At 43.8% G+C, this 26,278-nt stretch overlaps 2 protein-coding genes across 2 annotated transcripts; one reads left to right on the top strand and one right to left on the bottom strand.

The window, feature by feature from the left end:
• The first annotated feature begins 768 nt into the window (after positions 1–768).
• Positions 769–11,550, top strand: LOC137884580 (gamma-aminobutyric acid receptor subunit rho-1-like). Its single transcript, XM_068726423.1, has 10 exons — positions 769–1,536; positions 5,916–5,966; positions 6,062–6,168; positions 6,977–7,044; positions 7,192–7,415; positions 7,654–7,736; positions 7,883–8,023; positions 8,482–8,634; positions 8,934–9,130; positions 10,347–11,550. Exons 1-10 carry the CDS (start codon positions 1,430–1,432, stop codon positions 10,647–10,649), a joined length of 1,434 nt encoding a protein of 477 aa, XP_068582524.1. The 5' UTR covers positions 769–1,429; the 3' UTR covers positions 10,650–11,550.
• A 283-nt stretch (positions 11,551–11,833) lies between these two features.
• On the bottom strand, positions 11,834–15,816 carry LOC137884582 (peptidase M20 domain-containing protein 2-like). Its single transcript, XM_068726424.1, has 7 exons — positions 15,256–15,816; positions 14,258–14,406; positions 14,026–14,168; positions 13,636–13,790; positions 13,203–13,329; positions 12,926–13,033; positions 11,834–12,751 (listed from the first exon to the last, which is right to left on the bottom strand). The coding sequence occupies exons 1-7, from the start codon at positions 15,664–15,666 to the stop codon at positions 12,576–12,578; spliced, it is 1,269 nt and encodes a 422-aa protein (XP_068582525.1). The 5' UTR covers positions 15,667–15,816; the 3' UTR covers positions 11,834–12,575.
• Positions 15,817–26,278: the final 10,462 nt, after the last annotated feature.

Below are 26,278 nucleotides of genomic sequence, written 5' to 3'. Positions count from 1 at the left end.
GAGATCTGTTTTGTTTATTGGTATAATAGTAATTATGGTTCCATTCTGCTAGGGAGATAAAAAAAAAAAAATAGATATATTGTAGTATTTGAATATGTAGGAAAAAATATTGAAATGAAGTTGTTAGACAGAATTATGTTCTATGTCTTACTTGTATATTCTGGAGAGGTTTCATTTAATTCCTTATCATATTATATCTGACCACCACAGTGCAATAACAAAAAGACCGGCGTATGAATCATACATTGTTTGTTAGTTTGTGTCATTTTTTGGTAGCTTGTTATTTGCTCGGTCAGCAGAACTTCTGATCCGCAAATCTGAAACACAAACAATGCCCGACGTTACTTACACCAATTTTCAGATTGACGTCCATGGAGCTAACCCAAATTCATGATCTTGTAATCCAACTGTTCAGACTACTAAAAAAAAAAAGAAAAAAAAAAGGAGGCCACATGGCTGGTGACGCGCTGAGACGTTTTTTGTATTGGCTCATGCAGATGGACAGCACGCCTTGACAGACAGATAGTGGTGCAGCCTCTAACACACCCGCTGGTTCTCCTCTTGAGTTTGTTAAAGCAGCTTGATATGTGTGTGATGATCAAATGCAGCTAGTCCTGTCTTTATTCATCAATCCTCTGACAAAACAGAGGAACAAAGCATTGTTGAAAATGATTAAGCAAATATTAATTAAAGTGCTGTTGCTTTAATGGCTTAATATTCCATATTATATATCCTCTAAATGATGTATTTCTAGGTCTATTGTTTGAAGAATTCAGTTGTCCTTATTTATGCAGGATTTGCCAACACATCAACCTGTGTAATACATTTTTTTTGGAGCATCCAAAAATATTCCCCAGAGGAAAAAACAGTAGGCAGACATGAAAATACATCCACACTCAGAACAGCCTCCATTCACAGTCGAGGCACAGATTCATTTTGACATGCCAGACACAAGACTCCTGCATCAGAAGGAGCCCAGAAGCCTTTCACTTCAGACAAAGAGCTCCCTCTCAGCCTGTGCGAGTCTGCGTCTCTAAACCGTTGACCTTACAAATGAGTGCGCCGCATCATTGTGAGAATTGGTGTTTCTGGGCGGTGCGAAGTGGAGAAGAGCGCATCAGAGTGCAGGATATCTGAGCAGAGCAGAGCGCAGAGAGGCAGGCACATCCGCCGCTGGAGGGATCAAATCTGTACCATCTGACGCTCAAGGATTTATGGGTTTAGTCAAAATTGCTTTTCCCACTGTGGAGATTAAGCACCGTAGGATGTTTTCCACTCAGGCCGTAGAATAGCTCAGTGCTGCTGCTGTTTTCTTTATCGGCTCCAGCGCTGGAGAAGGGAATGTCTCAGCAAGGCAGAGAGCTCCGAACCCTTGAGGGGAGCAGATTCTGACTGACAGGAGAGGTCCGTCCTCTGGGGAATGTGAACCATGCAGGTGGACGCCGTCCTTGTTCTCTTCTGTGTTTGGCTCGCAGGTGCAGCTGGGAGGATGGCCCAGTCGAGGGGTCACAGGCTGGAGTCCTACAAGCAGAGCAGGTAACGTCAAAGGAGTCACTAACACTGGGATGCCTGTTTTCATTGTCTCCACGGTGTTTTAAATGGAACATTTATTGCACATGTTCTTTTTGTTTTGAAGCTCTGTTCCCCACAATGGCTTCACTGTGTTCTTATAGATGTTTTTGGAGGTTTACACGATGTTGTCCCGTGTTTCCTGAGTCACCTGTGCTGATCCCTACCCTTCTGAAAACACACTCATTCAGATGGCAGATTGGAGAGAGAGCGGAGAGAGAGAGAGAGAGAGCGAGAGAGAGAGAGGGAGACCTAAATCCTCACATCTATTTATGCTCTACTCGTGAATGTTGTGTTCTCTTGCCCCACAAATGCTGCAGGCCAGTTATTGACTCTTCTCCCCGCTGGCAGCAGTCATTTCCAGGTGACTATTTAGGCTAATTGCTGCCTTGTTAATGCGTCCAGTGGATTAGATGTTTTAGTCGGTGACTGAACTAGATCTGGGAATCGTTAAAGAACCCTCAATTCTACACACTATCGACTGAATTCAACATGGGACGGGATTGAAATAGAAAGGTTCATGTTTGTTAAAGTTGTATCACTGCTGTGAAGTGCAGGGAGCAGGTTGTGGAGGGGCGGTCTGACACGTCTCTGGTGGAAGAAATGTCACATTAGCACTTCAAAACGGGCTGTTGGCTTCTTAGTCTTCTTGCAGTCACATTAGAAATGTCGATAACTTGATGCTGGTTATTTAAAATGAATTATATTAATGATTCAGTTGAATTTGGGGCACATAATGAAGTATGAAATTTATATTTTGTGTGTAAATATTTTTAGAAAGGTTGAATGCTTAGCTACATAGCAAAATTGTCAGAAATAATTATATCTGAATTATCATAATATTAAATACAGATATGTACAAAGGGATGAAAGTACCAATTATTTTCACAATTGATGAATCTGCTGATTGCTTCCCCGATTAATCTTTTGGTTTATAAAACTTTGCCTTGTTTATCCTAAACCCAAAGATATTCAGTGCATCATCATATTAGACACAGAAAACCAGCAAATATTCACATTTATGAAGCTAGAAACTAGTGATTGTTTGTCATGTCTGATTAAATTGGAATTGACGATATGATGAAGTGTAGGGAGCCGTATGTGGAGGAGCAGTTTCACGTATCGCATATTGTCTTTTACTCTACGAAACAAAATGAAGCATCTTCGTCTGACGTACATTAGAAATGCAAATGTGATCATTTCAGTGAGTCAGTTACATTTGGATAAAGAACAGCTGCGAGGTATTCAAAAGATGAACGTTTGCATGCACAACTAAATTGTCAGAATGAATATAAATAACACCGCACATGTCTTTGAACACCTGTCAAGTGCTGTGAGCAGAGAAATCACTCTTATTACAGACACATCTGAAGCCTTCAAATGTCTTGTTTTATTCAAACAACAGTGCAAAACCCAAAGTTATTTCATTTACCGTCACAAAAGACAAAGAAAAGCAACTCATTTTGACATTTGATGAGATGGAACCAGCAAATGTTTTCTGTCAGCACTTCTAGAAGTCTTTGGAACTCTTACTGAGAGCAATGTGGGAACATTTGCATTCATCTGAAAAACGCCAATCATCTGTTCAAATAAAAAGCATAGCTTGGACTCTTTTCCACCATTTATATCTCTACACACATTCAAATATTCTCTTGTAGCAAATATCAGCGAATAGCTGAACTATGTCCTGAGGTCCTCCAGTGAGACGCGATAAGATTTCCCCCAAGCAGGCAAAGTGTAGCGGCGTTCGCCTCGTGATGCAGTCTGCGTTAAATAATTTGCATCCACTTAATATACTCAACTAACCCTGTCAAATCATATAATCCCTCTGCCTTTAGATACAGTATCACTGCTCCTGCTGCAACTGTTGTTATTTATAGGACAGAGGAGACGTCAAACAGCAGTGCATTATTAACACTCTCATCCAGTTGAGTGAAATAAACGTGTTTGACGTTACACACTTGCTGGTTCTTCAGTGCTTCACATCAAACCGTCAGAGCGCTCGACGGGGCGAATCTGATTTTATTGAATACTCGTTAAAGGATTCAAGCTGTCTTTCTTAAATCCAAACAATCCTCGTTTAAAGTGATCACCGCAGCCCTGAGGTGATTAAGATGATCGTTAAGCAGACGAGGAGCACAATCGTAATCATCTGTGGGAAATCTTCAAAAGACAGAAAGCACAAGTGGCTCAAAGCTGTGTTGTAATCTCTGAGCACCAGTGTTGCCTTGTTATCAAATCTGTGTTTTTCCCCCCGACCAGTTAAAAGTCCTCTCACGTTACGTCTCTGCTGACACACAGGCTGAGAATACAAATCCAATGCAACTATTTCATTCCTATTCCAGCAGGAGGGGAACAAAAAGAATCTCATATACTTAAGTCAAACACTTCCTCTCCCTGTTTCTCATCACAGCCCTCCTCTTTCTCTCTGAGTGTGAAATTGTGAAAGCGGCTGGATGCTGCTGGCATGTGCAGTGGGAGTTCTCTCTATATTACTTACAATTTCCATTTCTCTGCTGCCGTGAGGAGGAAGCATGAGAGGGGGATGAGCGTAGGACAGCAGAGTCCCACACAAGAAAACATCTGAGCAGAAACCCCTCGTGAGGTTTGAGTGGTGGCTGGATGATTATCAAAAAACACATTATGATGAAAACCTACACATAAACAATCTGAAGCAGGGATTCGTCAGGACTGACTGTTGTGTTTCACGATCAGCTGTTCAACGTGATGTTTGTGCTCTTCATCTGTGAACCTCTCGTGGGATTTGTTATTGGTCTCATAATGGCATTAAATCATTTTATTTTGATATATATACACAGTGTATATTTATTTACATGGCTGTTATTAGTACTCACAGATGTAAATGTAGTTTGTGGAAGACTCCGGATGACGCCCAATGAATGCACGAGCAGAGTGTGTGCAGACAGGTAGACAGACAGGTAGACAGACAGGTAGACAGGTAGACAGACATAGACAGGCAGGTAGACAGACATAGACAGGCAGGTAGATAGACAAGTAGACAGGTAGGTAGACAGACAGGTAGATAGACAGACAGGTAGCCCGGCCAATCAGATTGGACGGTTACAGTCGGTGGAGGTTTTGTTTGTCAGAGCATTTGATTTATTGATTGCTGGGGGGATTTATTGAGAATATTTTTGAGCAACTGTGAAACTGTGAAACTGTGAGCCACAGTGTTTGAGTACAAGTGTTGCATTCAAAACCTCAAGTCCAACCAGCCTGTTAGGTAGCTAATGTTGGAGTAAAAAGTGTAGGTAGCATGAAATGGAAATACTCAAATAAAGCACAAGTACCTCAAAATTGAGTAAGTGTACTAAGTTACTTTCCACCACCATGACTGTAGTAAAATAAGTCTGAAAATACATAAATCTAAACTTAACACCCTCTTCATCTGTTGTACCCAGGCAGCCTATAGACTTCAGTGTAGTCTGCCTGCATCCATTAATGTGTCCAGAATGATCACGGTATTCGGGCCCATCAGCCCCCTGCAGCGATGTGTGCATGCGAGTCCTGCAGCCGCAGAGCAGGAGCAGCGAGCAGACAGGCGGCCTGCTGCGTGGCGTAGGCGGGGGGGGGGGGGGGGTTGGAGAGGCATTCCTGCCAAGAGGATTAGGAACCAGCTGCTGGATGGACACAGACGAGTAGCACCCACTGCCCAGCACAGCTCTGCAGCCAGAGAAACCCTCTTCTTACCGTCTCATTCTGCATGTTTGTTTTCTTCTGCATTCGTAAACACCCCCCCCCTCCCTCTATCTCTCTCTTCCTCTGTGGTATTTCCTTAATGCATGTCTGTGGTTGTCGTAGGGATTTGTCCCTGTCTGTCACAGCATGCTCTACTCTAATAATCCATTTTAGGGTTTTAGGGAAATCTTCTTTTTTTCTCTCTCCCCTTCTTTCTCTGTTCGTGAAGTGAAAAGACTTCCTGAAAGACGAGCACAAAGTGACACCAGAGGAGAGCTGGCTCCTCTCAATGCGATGAGGAGAGGACATGCTCTCTTGTCCTTGTGATAAAGTGTGTTATTTAACCGGATGTACACCTTGAGAAGCATTGCAGAAGCAGGAACCAGAACATGTTTGGCTTTTTTTTGCTTAAAACGTTTGTAAAATGATCATTTAATTATGAAAATAGTGGCATATTTCATTTCTGTGGATCGACTAATGAATTAATTCGCTAAATAGTTGGATGTTACATATATTACAACTGAAAATAAAACAAACGAACGAAAGAAATGAACAAAATACGGACAATTTGATTTGACTGTGAAATGTCAGCAAGCTTAGCTGCTTGCTGTGATGTCGCTGCCGTGTGACACATGTTCTCTCCTCAGGTCACGGAGAGAGACCAGCATGGATGGAGGTGGAGGTCAGAAAACTGGAAAGTGAGTTATTTTTTTTAAATCTTTGATTTGAACAGTATCAAAGCTATTCTGATTCTTTGGCGAATTAATTTGGACTTTTTTTGTTTGTTTTACAGCCCAATTTACAAACGAAGTCCGGACATGACCAAATCTCTCATGACCAAATCTGAGCAGCTCCTGAGAATTGACGACCACGATTTCACCATGAGGCCGGCGTTCGGAGGTGAGAAAGTACATCTCACATTTGAAATGAAAGGCTTTTGTTTGTAGCTCAGAGTGTTCGGTCCACGCCGTAGAGGCTGCTGAGGAAAAGACCTGCGCAGCGTTCATTGGGCCCAGCGGTCCTATGAGCATTAAGCTCATGGAGATCTTAATGACGCAATCAGTGCAAGCTGTGCCGGGGTTTCCAGTCGCAGCTCAGTTCTTTACACGTTAATTCACCTCTTTTGCATCATCGTCGCTGAGGGATTTGATGTCAGAAAGGTTGTTTTACTTTGATTGTAATGAATTAACAATCCTTTTAGCTGTCTTTATCTTTTTTATTCCTCATTTAAAAAACACGAGAGCTGTATTTAAGTACAAAACAAATCAGCCGTGGCACGTGCTGTTTTCACCAGACCACGACTTCTTTTAATCACACGGTAATCTGCTGCTGAACACACACCAAGTGACCCGCAGAATCCTTTAGCTGGGTTTGATTTCCAACATCAAGTGTGTCTCAGCTGGAAGTGGAAAAAGAGAGCTAGGTTTCATCCATCGCTGCGTCGTCTTTGATCCATTATTGTGACCTAATTGTAGTTTTGTACTATTAGCGGATGATGATGCAGAGTGGAAAGGCTGAAATAGGTCAAAAGTAGAATCCGACCCAGTCGCTCTGTATTTGTGTTAGTCATTGTTCTTTTTGGAAACGTGATTTTCAAAACAAAAAGGTTCAAGCGGTCTCTGTTGGCCACCTCCAAAAATCAGGCAGAGCTCAACAAGCTTCTACGCAGAACAGAACACATTTCTGACACGAGTCCATTTTCTTTCAGGTCCTCCTATTCCTGTTGGAGTGGATGTTCAGGTTGAAAGTCTGGACACCATCTCCGAGGTGGATATGGTGAGTATGGAACGATGTAGTACAGATTACAATGTGAAACACCGTGCTCTTATTTCACTTCATTCAGTTGTCAGATTATACTTTAAAGACTTGTAATGGAGTATTGTGCATCGCTGCATTGAGCACCAGCTTCTTGTCTTCCTACAGGACTTCACCATGACTCTGTACCTGCGTCACTACTGGAAGGACGAGCGGCTGTCATTCCCGAGCACCAACAACCAGAGCATGACCTTTGACAGTCGCCTGGTGAAGAAGATTTGGGTTCCCGACATGTTCTTCGTCCACTCCAAGCGCTCTTTCATCCACGACACCACCACCGACAACGTCATGCTGAGGGTCTACCCTGACGGCAACGTCCTCTACAGCCTCAGGTAAACACGTGGACGGGAGCCTCAACTTAGCCAAGGAGGACTGAGTCACACGAGGAGATCCAGATCCTTCCGCATACAGAAAACAACACGATACATGCAATAAAAAACACATCTTCTTCTATTTCTTTTGTTTTGGGTCGACTAACAAAGCAGCCAATATACAGAAATGAGTAAATTTACCATTGCTGTTACTTGAGGAAGTTGAATTACAGTGTTTTTTTGCTTGGGGTCACTGCAGAGTCACTGTCACCGCCATGTGCAACATGGACCTCAGTCGCTTCCCTCTGGACACTCAAACCTGCTCGCTGGAGATCGAGAGCTGTAAGTAGAAGTTCCCGTCAGCGGTGCTTCGGTCTTGTTAAATCGTCACGCATTTCGTTCACACTAACACCCAACAGTGTTCATACTGAATCTGTCCCGATGTGGTTTGTTACAGATGTGCTCACTTCTGCTTCTTTCCCCTCCAGATGCGTACACAGACGACGACCTGATGCTCTACTGGAAGAAAGGCAACGAATCCCTGAACACGGACGACAGGATATCCCTGTCCCAGTTCCTCATCCAGAAGTTTCACACCACCACCAAGCTGGCTTTCTACAGCAGCACAGGTACTGCAGTCCACAACACGTGCAGTGAAGTAAACCGATTATGCAAATGAGCCAAATGTGTGCGTCATGCATGGGAAATCTAGATCACAATTGAACTACAACTTCAATGAATATGATTTTATTTTATAAATTTCCAACTAAAGGATCAAGTCTTCCTTAAACGTCCTTTGAACGTCACACCAAGAAGAATGTACTAATATTTAATCCTTACAGCGAAACAAAGTGACTCAAACTGCTGCCAACCACTTGTAAGCTGCTGGAAAGCCAGTGTGACCGCCCTGCAGCCTCCTCATAACCACACGCCACTTTCTAGCTCCCAAGAGGAACCTCAAGCACAAGAAGGATTCGGTGTCTTATCTCTCCCTGCCACAAACACTGGGAACCTCGGCTCCCAGTGTTTGTACAGAGTATCGGCAGCTAGCATGCGACAAAGTAACGGTGATATTTCTTCTTCCCAGGCTGGTACAATCGTTTGTACATCCACTTCACCCTGCGGCGCCACATCTTCTTCTTCCTGCTGCAGACCTACTTCCCTGCTACTCTGATGGTCATGCTGTCCTGGGTGTCCTTCTGGATTGACCGCAGGGCCGTCCCCGCCAGGGTGCCACTAGGTGGGAAGGTTTGCTTTGCAGGGCGACGGCCTTAGAGAAGAAATCGAGCTTTGCAAAAAAGATTATGTAGGACGAGAATTAAAGACTTAAACCGGGTAATAGTGCAGTGGTTCCCAACCTCTTAGTGAACCCAAGTTGTGGAAAAGTCTCTACACTGTTTTCTTGTCGAGAGTTCGATGAGAAGATTGACACGACTCTCCTGGGACTCGTTCATGTGTTCCCGACCTGCTTGTGTATTAAAACAAAATAATAAATGTCCTTTCTATGCATGACTAAACCGTTTGTGTTCTCCCCTCCAGGCATCACCACAGTGCTGACCATGTCCACCATCATCACCGGGGTCAACGCCTCCATGCCGCGGGTCTCCTACATCAAGGCAGTGGACATTTACCTCTGGGTCAGTTTCGTCTTTGTCTTCCTGTCGGTGATCGAGTACGCGGCAGTCAACTACCTCTCCACCGTACAGGAGAGGAAAGAGAGGAAGCTGAGGGAGCGAGTAAGTGTTATTTAATGTGACTCCTCTTCGTGGTTGTTCATCGCCTGCAGCTAAAAGCACAGTTAACCTCGGAAATGTTGATTTACAACACAAAGGAACGGCTTTATTCTTACCGAGTGATGAAATCACATTTCAACTCATTCTCCTACTTTTTTTTAGTTTGGCAATAAAAATAAGCGAGCAAACATTTTGATGTTTTCATAAATGATTAATTACGACTGTTTGACTGTGAAACAAACATCTCGGTCTTGTTTCCAGCTGTTTTAACCCTCAGCCACACAGATCTGGATCTGTGCAGAGGACATCGTGACTGTTACAGCTCTAAGTGGTTTAACCCTTTAACACCCACCCCGTGCCCATGCCATGTGTACGGTTTGAGTTGTATAGTCCCCAACGCATTGATAGTTGTTCTTGGAAGCTTGCAAATTGTCAGTGTGACTCTTCTTTTTCTTCAGGACGTTATATTTGTAAATGTGACCAGACATGCGAGAGTCTCAATGATCATGACTTAAGTTCATGTACTAATGTAAAATGTGTCCCACGGGTGAAACAGGAGTTGTTAAAGGTTAGAAGTCAATTAAAACTGCTTCATATCCAAATTGACCATGAAGCTTATATGATTTAAATCTCCTGATGGCATTATTTGACTTAGTGTTTACTGATAGAAGTCTAGTTACACCCTGAAACAGCTGCAGATACGATGTTTATTAAAAGTAAGGAAGCAGACAACTGAGGTGAAACAGACACATTCATATCTCTCTCTGAGGCGACACAGGACAAGGCTGACCTGATTCTACGTTCAAATATTTTACACATTAATACATTTCTAAACTGGTAGAAACGTGGATTAATACTTAATGCGCATTTCCAATAAGCAGATAAATATTTTTCTAAATTGGCTCCCTTAAAATTGCTCCCGAGGCTTTGGCATATTATTTCTGGGACTGCAGCTTGCGTACTATATTGCCATTCTTCATCTGCCAAATGCTGCAGCATATGGAGCCAAATTGCCCACATACCCCGAGGAACATTTCTAGCACAAACATCCTTCCATAAATGTTTCATGCAGAAGTTATTTAAAGGCCCTGAGTGTGCGGCAACATGCTAAACATTTAACAATCTAATGTATTTATAATCTTGTTTAAATTTATAATTCAAAACAGCGTTTAACAATAAACAGCGTAACAATTACTTTGCCTCCGTTACGCCGCTCTAGCTGCCGTGTACATGCGGCATCGGCAACCCAGACGACATGATGATCGACCCCCAGATCACTGGCTACGGGTCCATGGACGTCAACACCACGGGGAATTATGGGATGCCGGAGAACGGCGGTCGCCAGGATCGAATGTTGGCCCAGGTTTCCCTGAATGACCCGCAGATCACAGGCCAGGTTAGGCCGTCCAGAGGCTACGTGAACGTCTGGATAGACACCCACGCCATAGACAAGTACTCCAGGGTTGTGTTTCCTGGTGCGTACATCCTCTTTAACATCATCTATTGGTCCATCTACTCGTAACCCGGGATGAAGAAGTACACTCGAGGAGCTCGGCTCATTTGGGAAAGAGCAGGAAAGAAAAGTAAACATTGCATGTGATGCTTTTCAGACAGAGAAAGTGCATTTAGGATGCATGGGGACCTTTGACCATTGCCTTCTCGACCCAGCCACTTAAAACCGAAGAGTTTAGAAATGAGCTACTGACAAACGGGACAATCATTGCTGTCGCTGGTTTTGCCAATGGATCAAATCGATGTTTCATATTGTACCTTTAATGCTGTTGATGCAAAGATTGGACTGACTGCACAGAGAGATATAAACCTGAGTTCAGTTCCCGATGCAGCGACTCTCACCACGTTTCAAAATGAGAACTGAGAACGGATTCCCGACCTTGCCAGGGTATGGACAGACTCCTTCTTCTTTGCATATGAACTATACTTGACAATCAAACTTAAAATACTTTAATAGTTCGGCTTATTTGCTTTCTGGTGGAAGTCGACACCATTTCCCAAAATGTGGGACTATTTCTTTAAAAAACCTGCTGATCTGACTTTTCTTTCGCAGCACGTTCGTACGATTCAGTGTGCGTTACATTCTTCTTGTGATCTTTGTATCGATGCGATTGTTTAGCTCTCAAGCTACTTCCTGCGTTGCATTTGTGATTTGATAAAGCAAAGATAATGCCGTCTATTAAAAACACAAATGTAAAAAATAGATGTTAAGTGAATCCCAAACACTGATTATGATATTGACTTTTTAAAAATGTCCCTTTTTCTTCTTTTTTTGATACAACTGAAGCTCGTCTCCTGTTTGCTGTTGTGGGGCTTTGAGGTTCTCTGTGACCCGGTAGTTGATAGTTTTATCGTCTTTTTCAGCTTAAAACAACTTTATACTTTGTTAGGCAAACGATATATTACAATATATTTTGGTGGTTAATGAAGAAACACATGTTAAACTAAACTCTGGAAAAAATGTTATATATGGGGAAAATGTTTAATAAATGTTTTGTTTTCTGAAAATGTGAAAATTATTTGAGCAGAGCTTAGGTGCTGAACAACACAATCACAATACTGTACATTTTAAATCTCCATGTAATACAGTTAGTATGTACAAATATAAATGGATTGAAATGCATGGCTGAATATTGCTTTTTCTGAATATTGCTTCTGCAGACATCAATTAAAATCTGCTAAAACATTATTCTGGTGCGACCTCTGAAGTCTTGGTGGCAGATGTTCCTCCTCTGTTCCTGCTCTCTCACACAGAGACTTTAAACAGTGCAGAGAATACGCTTTCACAGCTATTAGGATCTCTTTCTGCAGCACAGGTCTGATTGCTGATGAGCTTTCATACCAAATCATATAAACTGCATTTTCTGTAACACCATTATCTGCTCACATGTGTCGTGAAGGGATATGTTAAGCCAATTTTCAGATTTCTCCCAGCCAAATGTGTGGATTATGTTGAAGAACGTTTCCTTTTCTTTGCATCAAAGTCCTAAAGGGAAAGTTGACAACTCAACCTTTGTGCACCATCATCCCTCAACAACGAGAATAACTTGAAGAAAGGCATCCCTGCAGATGAAAGACATGAGAAGAATAAAGCATCAGAAAGATTCCCAGAACCTGATGTGCCACCACACCTGTGACCTCTCAAGGGAAGCCGGAGGTCACAAACCATAGTATTGGACAAGATGTCAACCTGATGGTGGCTGTTGAAACACTTCAGTGTGGACTTCACATCCCCAGAGTCACGGCTAAACAATGATAACTAGAAGCTAACGTGCTTTCACTTCTTAGTTTCACACAAGCTGTAATCTATTTAAGATGTAAGCGTTAATCATGTACTATGTTCTCATTTCAATGTGAGAACGTAACTATTTTTCCAGTTCCTGTCACCTCACAACCCTAAATACATGTCCTTGAATTATTATTAAATGAATCGTAGTTATGGAGCCGTCAAAGGTGTATCGCTGCCTTTCAGTTGCTTCTTCTGGTTCAGTTTGGCCCGGCTGAAGTCCTCCCTCACTTGCTTCAGCAGAACAGGGCAGCACACCACATCCACAGCTGTCATAGCCAGAGCTTTGGCTGTCCTCAGGGTGAACAACTGGGCCTTTTCAGCTCCTGGCACGGGGGGGGGGGGGGGGGGAGAGAGCAGAGGGGGAAAATAAAGCGTCTAAGCAAATAGAAACAAACCAAGTGACCTGGAAAGAGTCTGAAATCGTCTGATCGTAGTACAATCCGATCTCATCACAAGAAAACAACATCTGTTCCCAGCGGACATGCGCTGCCGTGTACCTGCAGCTTCGGTGTACTCCTCTGTGTGGTTAAAGGCGTCGCTGCCGATGTAGAAGAAAGGATGGATGCCGGGGACTATGAATGATACGTTGCCAAAGTCTGTAGAACCTGCCAAAATAATTAGAAATACACTGTGATGACGATGCTTTGTTAATTAAGTGGAAAGAACACACAAGATCGCTGTTCTCTTCACATTTCTTCTGCACAAAGCAGGTAAAGAAAGATCTTCTGACGTGTAAATAATGTCCGTTTCCGTAACGTCTTTATTTTCACGTACCAGAGAAGTTGGCTGGCTGCTCTGGAAACTGAATCCCCAAAGCTTTTCCATTATTTTCATACAGGTTTGCCAGTGTGGCATTCGGCAGAATGTTATGATAGCCATGGCTCGGGTAGATTATCTCCACCTGAAGGAAACGCAAGCAGGCAGTCATCCATAAAACCACAAAGATTACCATAACACATCAACAGCATACAGAGCGCCGTGCACGCTCTGGAGAGTGAGTTTAACCCGCCTGAAGCAAGTGCAGACGTAGGAGAGAAGCAGCCTGGAGAGGAGCATTATGTTACAGTAGAACACTCGGAGCATAATAAACAGTTCTATGTTATATAACGGAGTCAACTCCAGCGTCGCGTCGCTCAGCTACAGCGACGTACAACGTTCGTTCTCACAGCGGCGCTAGAGGGAAGGCAACACTTTTAGGAGAGCTTACTCGGCAGCCGGTGGCGACAGCAGCTGCCCTGAAGCAGGCCTCCGCTCTGGCCTTCAGGTCACAAAGATCCTGAACCTGCGGCGTGCGCAGATAAAAATCTAACTCCGTGTAGACGGGGATGATGTTGGGCTTCTCCCCTCCATGTTTGATGATGCCTGTAGTGGAGCAAAGGGAAACGATAGACATCCTTTAGTTGCTATCCTCGTTGAATTAGTGTTCAACTGTTAGTGCATCACGTCCCTGCAGCATGAAGACAACACACAGACTGCAGATGTTTTCCTGAGGACATTAAGGACTTCTCGTCCGTGTCGGTTTAAGCAGTAAATGGACTTTGAGGCGAGATTGTTTTTGAATGAACGTTGAAGCTCAGCTGATCACAGTTCCCCTCACCGTGAAGCCTCCACTCCGGCTTGAGTTGCTGCCTGAGTGCAGAGAGATTGTTGTAGGCCAGCACAGCAGCATCCAGCGCGTTTATTCCCTCCCAAGGGTACGCAGAGGCGTGAGATGCCTTCCCGTGGTACTTCACCGACACCCTGCGGAACAATCGACGGCGTAAGGGTGATCTGAACTACGTAGAGCTGAGGGGACACAGAACACGGAAACGCTGCAAACAGGAACTTACTCATCGAGTGCGACACCGGGCAGGAACGACGCATCTTGCTGAGCCGGGTGAGCCATGAAGACGAGGTCGACGTCAGCGAAGGCTCCCGCCTCCATCAAGTCAATCTTTCCTCCGATGTCTTCCTCTGCGGGAGTTCCCAAAACCGTTATCTGCAATAAAAAGTGATTCATTTAGTCATTTGACGTCATCGTGTGAGCTCATGTGTGTCAGTCAGCCTCACTGGACAATAAGGCGGACGTTCAGTCTGTCCCGTTCCTCTCAGTGGATGGAGTCTGCTTCAAAGACGACTAAAGACGGCCATCTTTAAGCAGAGACGGGACCGCATGTCGTCACCGTACCTGAGCCGTCTCCCAAACAGCTGACTCAGCAAACACCCGTCAACTGAGGAAGACTGCAAGATGCATCTGGAAAGCTCCAAAAAAAAGACAGAAACACTTGAATCAGAATCTTAATGTATGCGCGCACCAGCAAGGAATATGACTCTGGAAAGATTCTGGAGCTTTCAACTGCATCTTGAGTGTCTTCCTCAAGTTGATGGGTTTAGTAATATGTTTATGATTTGGACATATTACACATAGAGTTGTGTTTTACACATACGTCAGAACAATGTACACACTTTTGTACAAACTAAAAGTAATACACTCACGTATATAATCACAACAGATAACTTTGTTTTAAAGAGTAATTACTGGAAGTCATTGAGATGTTGAAAAATATAAAAGATGAATGAATAAATTAAAAACATGCATATCTTCCCATTAGAAAACCTCTTGTAGACGATGTAGGTCATCTATGAAATAAATACATGTATGTAGAATACATGTTCTACTATTATATGGGCAATAACATGTGATTTGCTGAGGGGGGGGTTCTGGCCGTCTTTCATTGCTTGGAGGAACAAAGTTAATCTTCAGGTGTTGACAGAAGAAGTTATGGAAATGTTAAATCATTACAAACACACACAGTGAGCTGTCGGTGTTTCACTGCTGGCTCGTTACCTTCACCGGCTGACGGAGTTCAGTCCGGATCTCTAAAGCGGCTTTCAGCCCCACCGCGGCGGCGGCTCCCACCTCCGCTATCAGGTTGTGACCGCACGCGTGCCCGATGCCCGGGAGCGCGTCGTACTCGCACAGGAACCCCACGTTCAGCACCGGCTCTCCCTCTCCGCTACCTCCGCCGCCGCCGACCGGGCCCCAGCTGGCCCGGAATGCGGTCGGTAATCTGTAGTGAGCTTCGACCGTCCACGTGTCGTCCTGAGAGAAGAACCGGACCAGCCGGTCGTGCGCGTGCGTCTCGTTACCGGCGAGTTCAGGACGGCTCCAAATGTCCCGACTCAGGCTGTGCAGCTCGTCTGCACGCCCGTCTATGCACCGCTGCGCGGCGTCTTTCAGCTGCTGCGGGGTCTCCATGTTGCGCGTGATGTCTCACCGGGCAGTGCGCGGAGCTCCTGGAATAAACTACCGTGCAGGACACGTCACGTGGTTCTGCTTTGGATCAAAGATTGTTTTATTCTTATTCTTATTATCTGTCGTCCTGTGGACACTGTGCACCGTCCAGACCACCGGAGCAGTGGGTGGAACCGGAAGTGGGTTTACATACACGTGCATTTGAAAGCTGTGTTAATCGGGGTCGGTACCTATGGTCGGTGATAGATTGACCCAGAACTGGGTACTACGACTGACCCAGTATTTATTAAGACACCATTAAGAGCAAGATAATGAGCACAAAACTATACAATACTGCTGAGAAGTGTAATCTCTAACAGTCTGTCATAATGCATTAGTTTATTTAAGTATCGTGTTAACAATATATAAATATATAACTACATCTGTCACATACATGTAGTGGAATAAAAAGTACAATATTTGCCTCCAAATTAAAAGCAGTACATTTTAGAAGCAGCACAGAGTATCCTAACAAGTACAACCTCAAAACTGTACTTAAGAACAGTACTTGAGTAAATATATACTTGTTACATCATTGCCTGTAATAAATCCCTTCATAGAGTCCAGCTTTAGTTGAAATGGTAACTGTATCGATCCCATTGATGGTCCTCCACTGAGGTTAATCAGGAGCCTTCCATCAGGCCGCTGTGCTGAGCTGTATCCAATGACAGTGAACGTAGGCCGGGACTAAAATCCACACTAGAGGGACCCAGAGTGACATAGAAGGCTCCTGCTGCACGTTCTGCATTTAATTAGCAGTGGAAAATAAATCTGTATTCTGCCGTGTTTCACATGTTAACCTTGGAGATTTGAATGAATAGAAAAACCGTGACAATATTCTATTACTATTCTATTTATTAATTAAATGATTGCCTTCAGCTATGCTCAGATAGCTGTACACATGCAGCACTCACACAATGCTGCCCTGCCCAGGAGGGACTAACTGAGAGCCCTGTAGAATAAGGTCAATTAGCGCTGAATGAATAAAGACAAAGCTCCGCAGCTGTCACACACACACACACATACAGTGAGTGAGTGTGTGTGTGTGTGTGTGTGTGTGTGTGTGTGTGTGTGTGTGTGTGTGTGTGAGAGAGAGAGCAGGTGTACTTATATGTGTTTTTCTGTCTGTGTTTGAGTTGGAGGTTAATTGGGGGCGGTTGTCAGTCACAGGAGGAGACATGTTGAACAGCGCTGAGCAAGCTGACATCTGACATGGCCTGTCTGTCAGCTTACTCTACGGCCCGCCGGTGATGCCGACACTCTCCATTGTGTATCAATTAAGTGACATCGAAGGGAGGCATCCATGTGTCACTCCATTGTCTTATTTGGGGGATTTGCCCTGTGAGCATGTGTTTGATTTCACATGATTACGCATGTTTTGGAGCAGTGTTGTGTAAATCTTTCTGTTTTTATTTATTGCGAGATAATTGCCTCAAATAGTGCATCACATATGATAAAACAGTTGCAGGGAGAAAACCAACTGCCCTGCAGACACAAGTAAAAGCGATCGCATCCCCTGAGTGATGCAATAAATAAAACCTCGCATGTCACCCTAAGCTCATGATGCACGCATTAACACGCGTTCAATTTTTCAGCCAGCATAGATATTTTAGGTTGAGCACACTTGGCATCACACCCTGCCGGAGCGATGCATGAGTTGTGATATATATGCGTCACAACAGCAGGAAGGCTGGTCCTGGTGGATGTGCTCCCGATGACAGAACTCAGGCTCTGAACTGGGAGATGAAACACACGACGGGCTTTGCTCGGGTGTGTTTGCATGTCTGTGGCCACATATTAATGTGTGTGTGTGTGTGTGTGTGTGTGTGTGTGTGTGTGTGTGTGTGTGTGTGTGTGTGTGTGTGTGTGTGTGTGTGTGCCTCTGCTCCATGTATGGAAGCCCAACAGAATACAATGAATAAAATAAAAATGCATGAATATATATATTTTTAAATTATTATTATTATTTTGAGAAAGAGAGCTGTGGTGACCATCTGTACAGAAACCGTTTCAACCTATTGATAGTCTGATATTGGACATCATGGCATAACAACCCCCAATTCAATATTGTTGCACCAGGAACGTGCTGTGTGGCTCTTTGAGAAGTGTTTTCCAGGAGCGCTATGGATTTGAATGAGCTCATCTGAGTCCCTTCTGTCTGAAATGTACCAGTTTGCCCACAGTTGCACATCATGCGGTCATGTGTGACTCCAGATGAAGATGGAACAAAACCTGTGAGCCTTTTAACCTGGTGGTGCATTTTAAAACAAAGCGTTTTCTCCTTGCAACTCATCACTGGTTACATTCAAATTGCATTTCGAGGCAACAACAAAGAAATCATTTTGAAGCCAGTTTGGGAACAACTGTTGTAGCCATTAACTGCAAGGTACAGCTAACTATAGTGAACACAATGAGCTGCTGTATTTTAAAAACTAGACATTTTGATACACCGTGAGCATCTACATTTTTTCATGAAACCTTGTCATCTCCGTTCTTTTCCCCGCATAAATCGGCCTCAAATGTATCCGTTCATTTTCTTTCCACCAGACAACTATGAACCCTGACAAGTCATTGATGAGCCTGATTTTAAACATGAGGTTCCAGCTGACTGAAGGGAACTGACAACGTGTCAGTCGTGCTTGCTCTGTCCTGTCAGCATCACTACCTAACAAAATGCACCCTCAGAGGAGTCCCCCGGAAATCCAGCATGCAGCGTTTCGATGTCGCACAGCGAGCTGCTCGCTAGTTGGAGGATATATCACCCGAGGGCCTCGGGAAAATAGGAGCGTGCATGTGTGTGGGTTCATGTGCTACTCGACAGTCCCGTTTCTGTCATTAATGTCACATCAGTGCACACAGTGTGCCTCTGCGTTCTGCGAGCTGGAATACATTAACACCTCGGTTTATCAAGTCGTCCCGCGTCTTCAGGCGGCGGAGTGGGGGTGGGATGGTGCCGCACAACATTTGTTCTTGTTTTTGTGATGGTTTGTGATTGAATGTAGGCTCAGCGTGCTCTCAACATAGAACTACTGTCAGGGCATGTGCATTCTCTAAAACAGTGGCTTATTGAGAGCCGTAATCCGCATTATTGTCTTTGTTGATTGTAAATTAAACAGTTTATAACTGCTTCAAGTCATTTCCAGTGAATAGAGGCGTATACATGTGGTGTTCCTAACACCCTTGTAAGAAGAAATCCTCTGGCACACTGATAGTGACACGTTCTCTCATCTCGGGTTGCAACAGGAAGTGATTTGTTTGTAATGGATGGAGGATGAAGTTAACAGTCTGCATAGGCAGGAGAAGCCAGACAAAAGAAAGGAGCACAAAACACAATGGCAGATTTGGATGAAGAGCTGTCATGGCGACACACAGTGCAAAGAGAAAAGGTCTCATTAAAATACAAAAACCTAGATTGCTGTTTTAGAACAGAACACATTTCGCCCGTCTTCAGTCTGAATCGTATGTTTTCTCGTCTGTCTGCGCAGCTAGCGGTGCCCTTTCTTTGTGGGACAACGCCCGAAAAGGCTGCTGTCTGCCCCCGTGACATCAACCTTTGTGGGCAGTGTGTAGAACAGCGGGAGTGCGAGGAGTCCCTCCACAGAGGGGCTGCAGTCAGACGGCAGGGTGTGGGCGAAGTGGAGCCGAAGCGCCGACTACAACTCTGACTACACTGTTGTGCTGGAGGGTCTTTTATGACCACAGCAAATAAATAAGTGGTAAGAAAATGACACTTACTGTACACCGAGCAGATACATCTATGTTCAGGCTTTCTTGTAAGTTGCCCCTCTTTTTACATCAGCAACAGGAAGCTGAACAGGAGGAGACTTGTTGAAAATAATTGCTAAGCTCAGAGACAGTTGACATATTGATTGTGCAGAACAGACCACATCTCAGCCTGATTTTCATGCGCCCCACATGCATTGCGTTTGAAAGGTTTCATGCTCTCCTTGGTGCACTATAAGCTGAACGTCTTCAAAATTCACTCTGTGAGTTCCTGAGGGGGAAGGATTAACTTCAGTCTTCTGCTCCAGAGGAGGGAAGAAACACCTCCTTCACTCTGATAGTTTCCACAAGCGCAAACCGTTTAAATAAAACATCGACTGGTTGGATGCCAGACAACAGGAGGGGGGGGGGGACTGTGGGATCAATTAGGGTTCAGTGTTCGTCTCTAATAGTGAAACGGTCTGAAACTGCTGCGTCAGAACACACCGGCCCACCGTCAGGTTCCAGTCTCTGTGAAGCAGAACTCAAGAGGAGCTGCTGTTGAGGAGATCCAGCAGAGGAAGAGGAGCCAGACCACGAGAATCATTAAGACCAACAAATACAACACAATGTATTACAACTGTCTAAGAACTATATTAAGTCAGTGCACAACCATGACTTAATACATTCTAATATTGGTCAGAAAGAATATTACAGTGATTGTCTCTCATTCTTGACTTGCTTGATTTAAACTTGTGGCATCTGTGAGGGTCGAGAGTATATGTTTTAATGCACATATTCAACTACTATTTAAAATATGACACTATTCAGAATTTGATATGCCTCATGTAAACATCATATTCCTTTTGGGTATTTCAAATTAGGTCTTATTGCGAAAGGAGCGTTTTCCGATTAAGGCGTGTGGGATTTGCTGATATTGTTCAGGTTTTAGGAGCGTTCTCTGGAGGAATCCGGGTTTTCACAATTAACAACAGCTTATGTTTCCGCAAGCGTCACTGCAGAAAGTGTAACCGAGGCTGAAGAGTGTGCGGCCGTGTTAGCAGCGGTGGTCCGAGCTCATGGCGGGGTCTGCAAGCTAGAGCATGCTCACGGTTCTGTGTGCAGGTAATATGAAGAACACTTTGAACATCTCAAGAGACAGGTGTGAGAGGGACAAGAGGAGGACTCCTGCACACTGTCTGACATACAAAAATACATTTATTTGTGACGTTGCATGAAATCTAGCAGATTAACATTCGCTAATAAGCGCTAAACACAGTTTTTGTGTCGGCCAAATTAAAACGTTGACCTGATGATGTCGGTAAACTAAAAGTTAAGGAGTCATGAAACTTATAAGAATTCATCCTGAGGGGTTGTGCTCCTCCAAAGTAATTAGGGTTCATCCTCTGGGGACCATAAAGGTCTGTACTAAACTGCAGACAATCAAACTAATAGTCGTTGAGATATGTCGGTCTTGAACCCTAGAGCCAGGCTGCAAGCAAGACTAGTGAAAAAACACTTAGCTGTAGAAATGGAGAAAAGGTTAATAAAGTCATGTAAATAATTATTTTTCATTTCAAAGAAAAGATTCACGGTGCGCACTAGTTTTCTAAAGACCATAAATCTCTCAGAGTACATATCTTTGGCCTTTACAAATGGATGTTTTCTCTCTCTCTTTCTTTCTCTCTCTCTCTCTCTCTCTCTCTCTCTCTCTCTCTCTCTCTCTCTCTCTCTCTGTCTCTCTCTCTCTCTCTCTCTCTCTCTCCGCATGTCCTTCCATCTCTTCACATTCTTGAGCCAGCCGTCGCCGTCAGAGAGAAAGCTCGAGTGTTAATTGGAAGCTCTCCCACGGGAACTTGTAGGCGTCTTCCTTGTCCTCTGTGTTTATCGGCTAATGTGATTGCCACGGCTCTCTCGGATTCATAGCCGCTCCTGAATAATGAACACGTTTAGTATTCCTTTCAGACTCGTGTGACCTGTTTGTGCGTGAATGATACTTTAGCACTGAACAAATCTAACCCCGGCTGACACAACTGGATGTATTGTTCTACAACCGACACAGTGGAATGTTGTGTTTCTGTCGCAGGGTTAAATGGACCCGGCCTTGATGCATGCATGCCCTCTTCTGAGTTGCAGAGAGGTAGATGAAAGATTGACGCCACCCTCATGTCTGCATAGTGCATAATATCAAACCTTATATTTTCAAAATGTTCCTTTTAAATGGGCTCATTCAGTAAAGGCTGATCTTGATAATATCATCATACCGGCGAGCACGAGATTAATATTTGAGACTGAGCTGACTGTAAGACGACACACTTCAGTTGCTGTTTTAACCTCAATCTCATCGATCAAGCTCTCAGTGGTGTGATTTGCATTCGACTGTAACGGTTTAAAAATTCGATTAATTCCCTGTACAAAGATTTTACTTAATTTATAATATCTCTCTCGCTGCCTGCGGGTCCAGAGGTCCTACTTCTGAAGCTGAGAAGTGAAATCTGTGCACGTGTGAATTACACACCCATAGCTACAGTGAGATAATATGCGCTCGTGAAATTGCTTTTGTCTAATTTGATTTTGTCAAAGATTAGCGTCACGAGAGGCTGATCCTCACAAGACTGTTTTATTTGTTTTGTAACGTTTGATGGAGAATAACCCTGATGTGTGTGAGTGATATGGTGCATCAACGGAGGAATTACTCTGATTGTTATTTTCAAACAGCATGAATCAATTACATTCTTCAAACAGACCGTGATTTTAATATGCACTCCACACCCCCGCTATTGATTTTTCACCTCACAAGCACGACTTCAGTTTGTATGAAGTGAATGTACGGATGTTGACCCCTGTGTAATTATAGGTGCTGTCATGAGGGCTTTAAATGGTTGATAATGCTGTTTAAATTGCGATAGATTACCTGAAGTGTAATACAGATGAAGACAACAATAATTAAAATGTAAGTTTCTGCAGCTGTAAATTACACAAAGTCTCTTTCAGCAGCCGTTTGATTACCGTCTAAACAATCAGACCATCATCATCACGCAGGATGTGAAGAAGGGATTGCTCACCCCGGGACGCCGCGTACAGCCTGATTAAAATGGGAAGCAGCAGATTCAGATACGGAGCCTATTGCGAAAAAGAGTTTCCTGCTTTAAAATCACTGATTATCGCTCCAAAGAAATATAGTAAGAACAGCTTGCTTTATAAACAACGACAACAACAACACAGAATGTGTCCAGATGAAACCCTCAGCTTGGCTCATTTATCTTCTTTTTCATGCTCTCTCTATTATTTACGATTGTCTTTATATCTGCTTTGTTGTTGAGGTATTGTCACCACAGTGAAGTCATAATTCCTCTTGCAAAAAGTTTGGTTTTAAAGTGCAAGAGATCGGGTGCATTTCGATTGACTCTCAACGGTTCTCAACATATCGATGGCGAACGGCGCTAACGCCGCTAACGGTGCAAAATGTGCTGACAGAGCTAACAGTGTTTACCGGAGGGACACGCTCAAACACGCTCAAACACGCTCTAACATGCTCTAACATGCACTAACATGCACTAACATGCTCTAACATGCACTTGAAGCATGCGCGAGCGATCAGCAGATGAAACACTTACAACACTGACGCTGCGTTCTATCGCCATGCTTCTTAAATCTAGCTTGAATCTATACGACTAAACATCAGACGGCGGCTGACGGAGCACATTCAGATGAATCCTTTTGATTTGAATGATAACCCTCTCAATGTGAGTCTGTCTTGGCTCGTAGAACAGCATCACCGTGTTCTTTGTGTTCTGGTGTGGAATGAACATTCTTGTGTGGGGTTGTGTTTTTTTTTTTTTTTTAGATAAGTGCATTTTGCATTTTTAGGTGGCTGTCCCACATTTCCTGTTTGCTTTCAGCTTCAAGGTAAAACCACTTACTAAACAAAAAAGAGAGCAACAGAACAGACACTACCTTTCATTACACCACTGCCTCCGCTGTATCTCTTCAATACCACTGCGACTATTCGTCAGGAGAGAGATAGGGGTCCAATTTTCTGGATGTAATACTGTTGGCATATCTGTTCGTTTGCATTTTACCAACACAAAAATAAACTCTTTGGGAGAAGTAAAATGTAATTCTGATCCAAATAGAAGCATTGTTGATGCTAGCAGAGGTATAGCATGCAAAGTCACACAGGCACTAATAAAAACAGAGGAGGACAGGAAGAGGACGGGAAGAGGACAGGAAGAGGACAGGAAGAGGACAGGAAGAAGAGGACGGGAAGAGGACAGGAAGAGGACAGGAAGAAGAGGACGGGAAGAGGACAGGAAGAAGAGCACAGGAAGAGGACGGGAAGAAGAGCACAGGAAGAGGACAGGAAGAAGAGGACAGGAAGAGGACAGGAAGAAGAGGACAGGAAGAAAAGGACAGGAAGAAGAGCACAGGAAGAGGACGGGAAGAAGAGCACAGGAAGAGGACAGGAAGAAGAGGACAGGAAGAAGAGGACAGGAAGAAGAGCACAGGAAGAGGACAGGAAGAAGAGGACAGGAAGAGGACAGGAAGCTTTTGAAGCTCTTTTGTAGATGCCTCTGATATTTTATGGAAATGAAAGACATACTTTATCCTTTAATAAAGTCCTTTAATACGTCAACGGTGTTAATGTTAGCGTTCTTGAACAGAACCAGATGGCTGTTCGGACAGTGATGACACCTCAAAGACAAGATCAAAAACAAATCGCTACTAATACATTTACTTCTTCAAATGATTATAGCCAAAACCTTTCGGCTTTAATAATGTAATATCAGGCTGTCTGTCCCAAGCTCCCAGAGCTCATACATCAAAGAAATAATCTAGACACCTCCTCTGACGCCACAGACCACTAACACTCTCTCTCTCTCACACACACACACACACACACACACGCGCACACACACACACACACACACACACACACACACACACACACACACACACACACACACACGGCAAAGCAAACTGTGAAATGCACAGAAAGCTTCACATTCAGCGAATCCGAATTTGGGAATGATTAGAAAATGAAATTGATAAAATGCTGATTTCTTTGTAGGAACAGGTGTCGCTGCGTGACACGTCATCAATCAATCACAACTTAACAATGAACTCCCGACTCTGGTGGTCGTGATCTTTCACCTCATCCACAAAACATGGATGTGAGAAAGACTGATGAGGGTTGAACCTGCGTGAACCTCAGCCCGAACTGATGCAACACGTCTGTCAATGCTTCTCATACTCTGAAAGGAGGTGCAAGAGTGTATTTATATTTGAGAAACACGTTTTGTGTTGTGACTTATAATACAAATGAAAAGATAAGTGTGTTACAATTGTCTTATTGTCAACAAACGCCATGAATAGAAGAAGCACTGAATCGATCACGAGTACACAGCCACTTAGAAACACAACAATGAACCACAAAGTTCCACTGTGTGGCTCTTTATTTAATGAATGAACGTGGGTACTGTTACCTGCATTTTATTCCACGTGATGCTACTCACTAGAGCACCAAATGAGTTGCTGAAAATAGTCCCCAACAAATGTTCTCCTGTTGGCTAAACGTCACCGTCTCTTTGAACCAGATGTGTCTTTTTGTCTGCCCGGGGAGCCAAACCTGAAGTTCTGTTCACCCGGTGAATGTAAGACCTCAACACAACATTCGTCCTCCATTTCAGCTCTGATCTGGTCTTCAGGAGGAAACGTGTCTGGCTCTTCTCTAGCTGCTAAATGTTCTGCTGTGTTAACCAGCTGGTCTCTAACTGTGTCTGTCTGCTGTTTGGTGCTGAGCAGGTTTTTAGACACTAGAGCGGTGAGAGTGAATCAAAACAATGAGCTGAAAGATATTCTAAAAAGGTTCTGAGGTGAGCCGCAGAGTGGTGTGATAGTTCTCTGTGGCGTTATGTTCACGTTACACTAATCATGTTTCAGAAAGCATGGAGAGTTCAGAAACAGTATGTATCGAGAGAATGACGAACGCTTTGTTTTCTTCTTCCCTGGGTTGGTCCTGTGAATACTAACCACTGCTGCAGATTTAGAACCGTTTCCCTCAGACGCTCACGCTGACAATATTGGGATCCATTTTCTTGCGAGCACGTTTTTTAAAGCAGTGAGTCACCGTGACCACACGGGCCGACACAATGGCAGAAACATAATAATTTGATCTGTCACTCTCATGCACCCCGAAAAGTAGAAGCAGCGTAGCCTGAAGGACCACAACAAGCCTGACGTGATGATAGACCCGAGCAACAAACAGAACCCAACGTGACACGCTGCTCTTCACACATACGCTATCATCACACCAACTTTGGATTACTTCTTTTGTGTCGTCTCAAAGTCCCTGCAGAGTTAAACACACACACACACACACACACACACACACACACACACACACACACACTGGTGTAAGCCAGGCGACCTTGTGCAGTCATGGCGCAGCAGTGTCTCCATGGTGATGCACCTGAAATGCCTACAAAGACGCGGTACACTTTATATAATCCTCTCGGCTTGTAAATCAGAAAGAGTATCGATGATTGTCGTCGTCTAGACGCAGAAGAGTTGTCTTCTGCGGGGCGTCACTGTTATTACTTGAGGGATGGATGAGAATACACACAAATAGCAAATGCAAGAAAGAAAACTAATCAGTGAAAGGAAAGAAAAATCCAAATTTTCCAGCAGCCTGAAGAATATTCATTCCATTTGGCAAAAGTCACTGCAGACAAATTACATTTCAGAACCAGTGGAGGAGAGTGAAAAGGTAAATTGCTGAAATAAAAAAAGTTTCTTTGCTTAATATTCATGGCTGATGCTTGTTCTGTAATGCAGGGCTGTCTCAGTGCATAATAGCAGCAGATGATTCAGG

Source organism: Cebidichthys violaceus, unplaced genomic scaffold (assembly GCF_023349555.1).
Source record: "Cebidichthys violaceus isolate CVI_PGR_0920_01 unplaced genomic scaffold, fCebVio1.0.p SCAF_39, whole genome shotgun sequence".
In the NCBI taxonomy this organism is placed as follows: domain Eukaryota; kingdom Metazoa; phylum Chordata; class Actinopteri; order Perciformes; family Stichaeidae; genus Cebidichthys; species Cebidichthys violaceus.
This window is presented reverse-complemented; position numbering and strand designations above follow the sequence as displayed.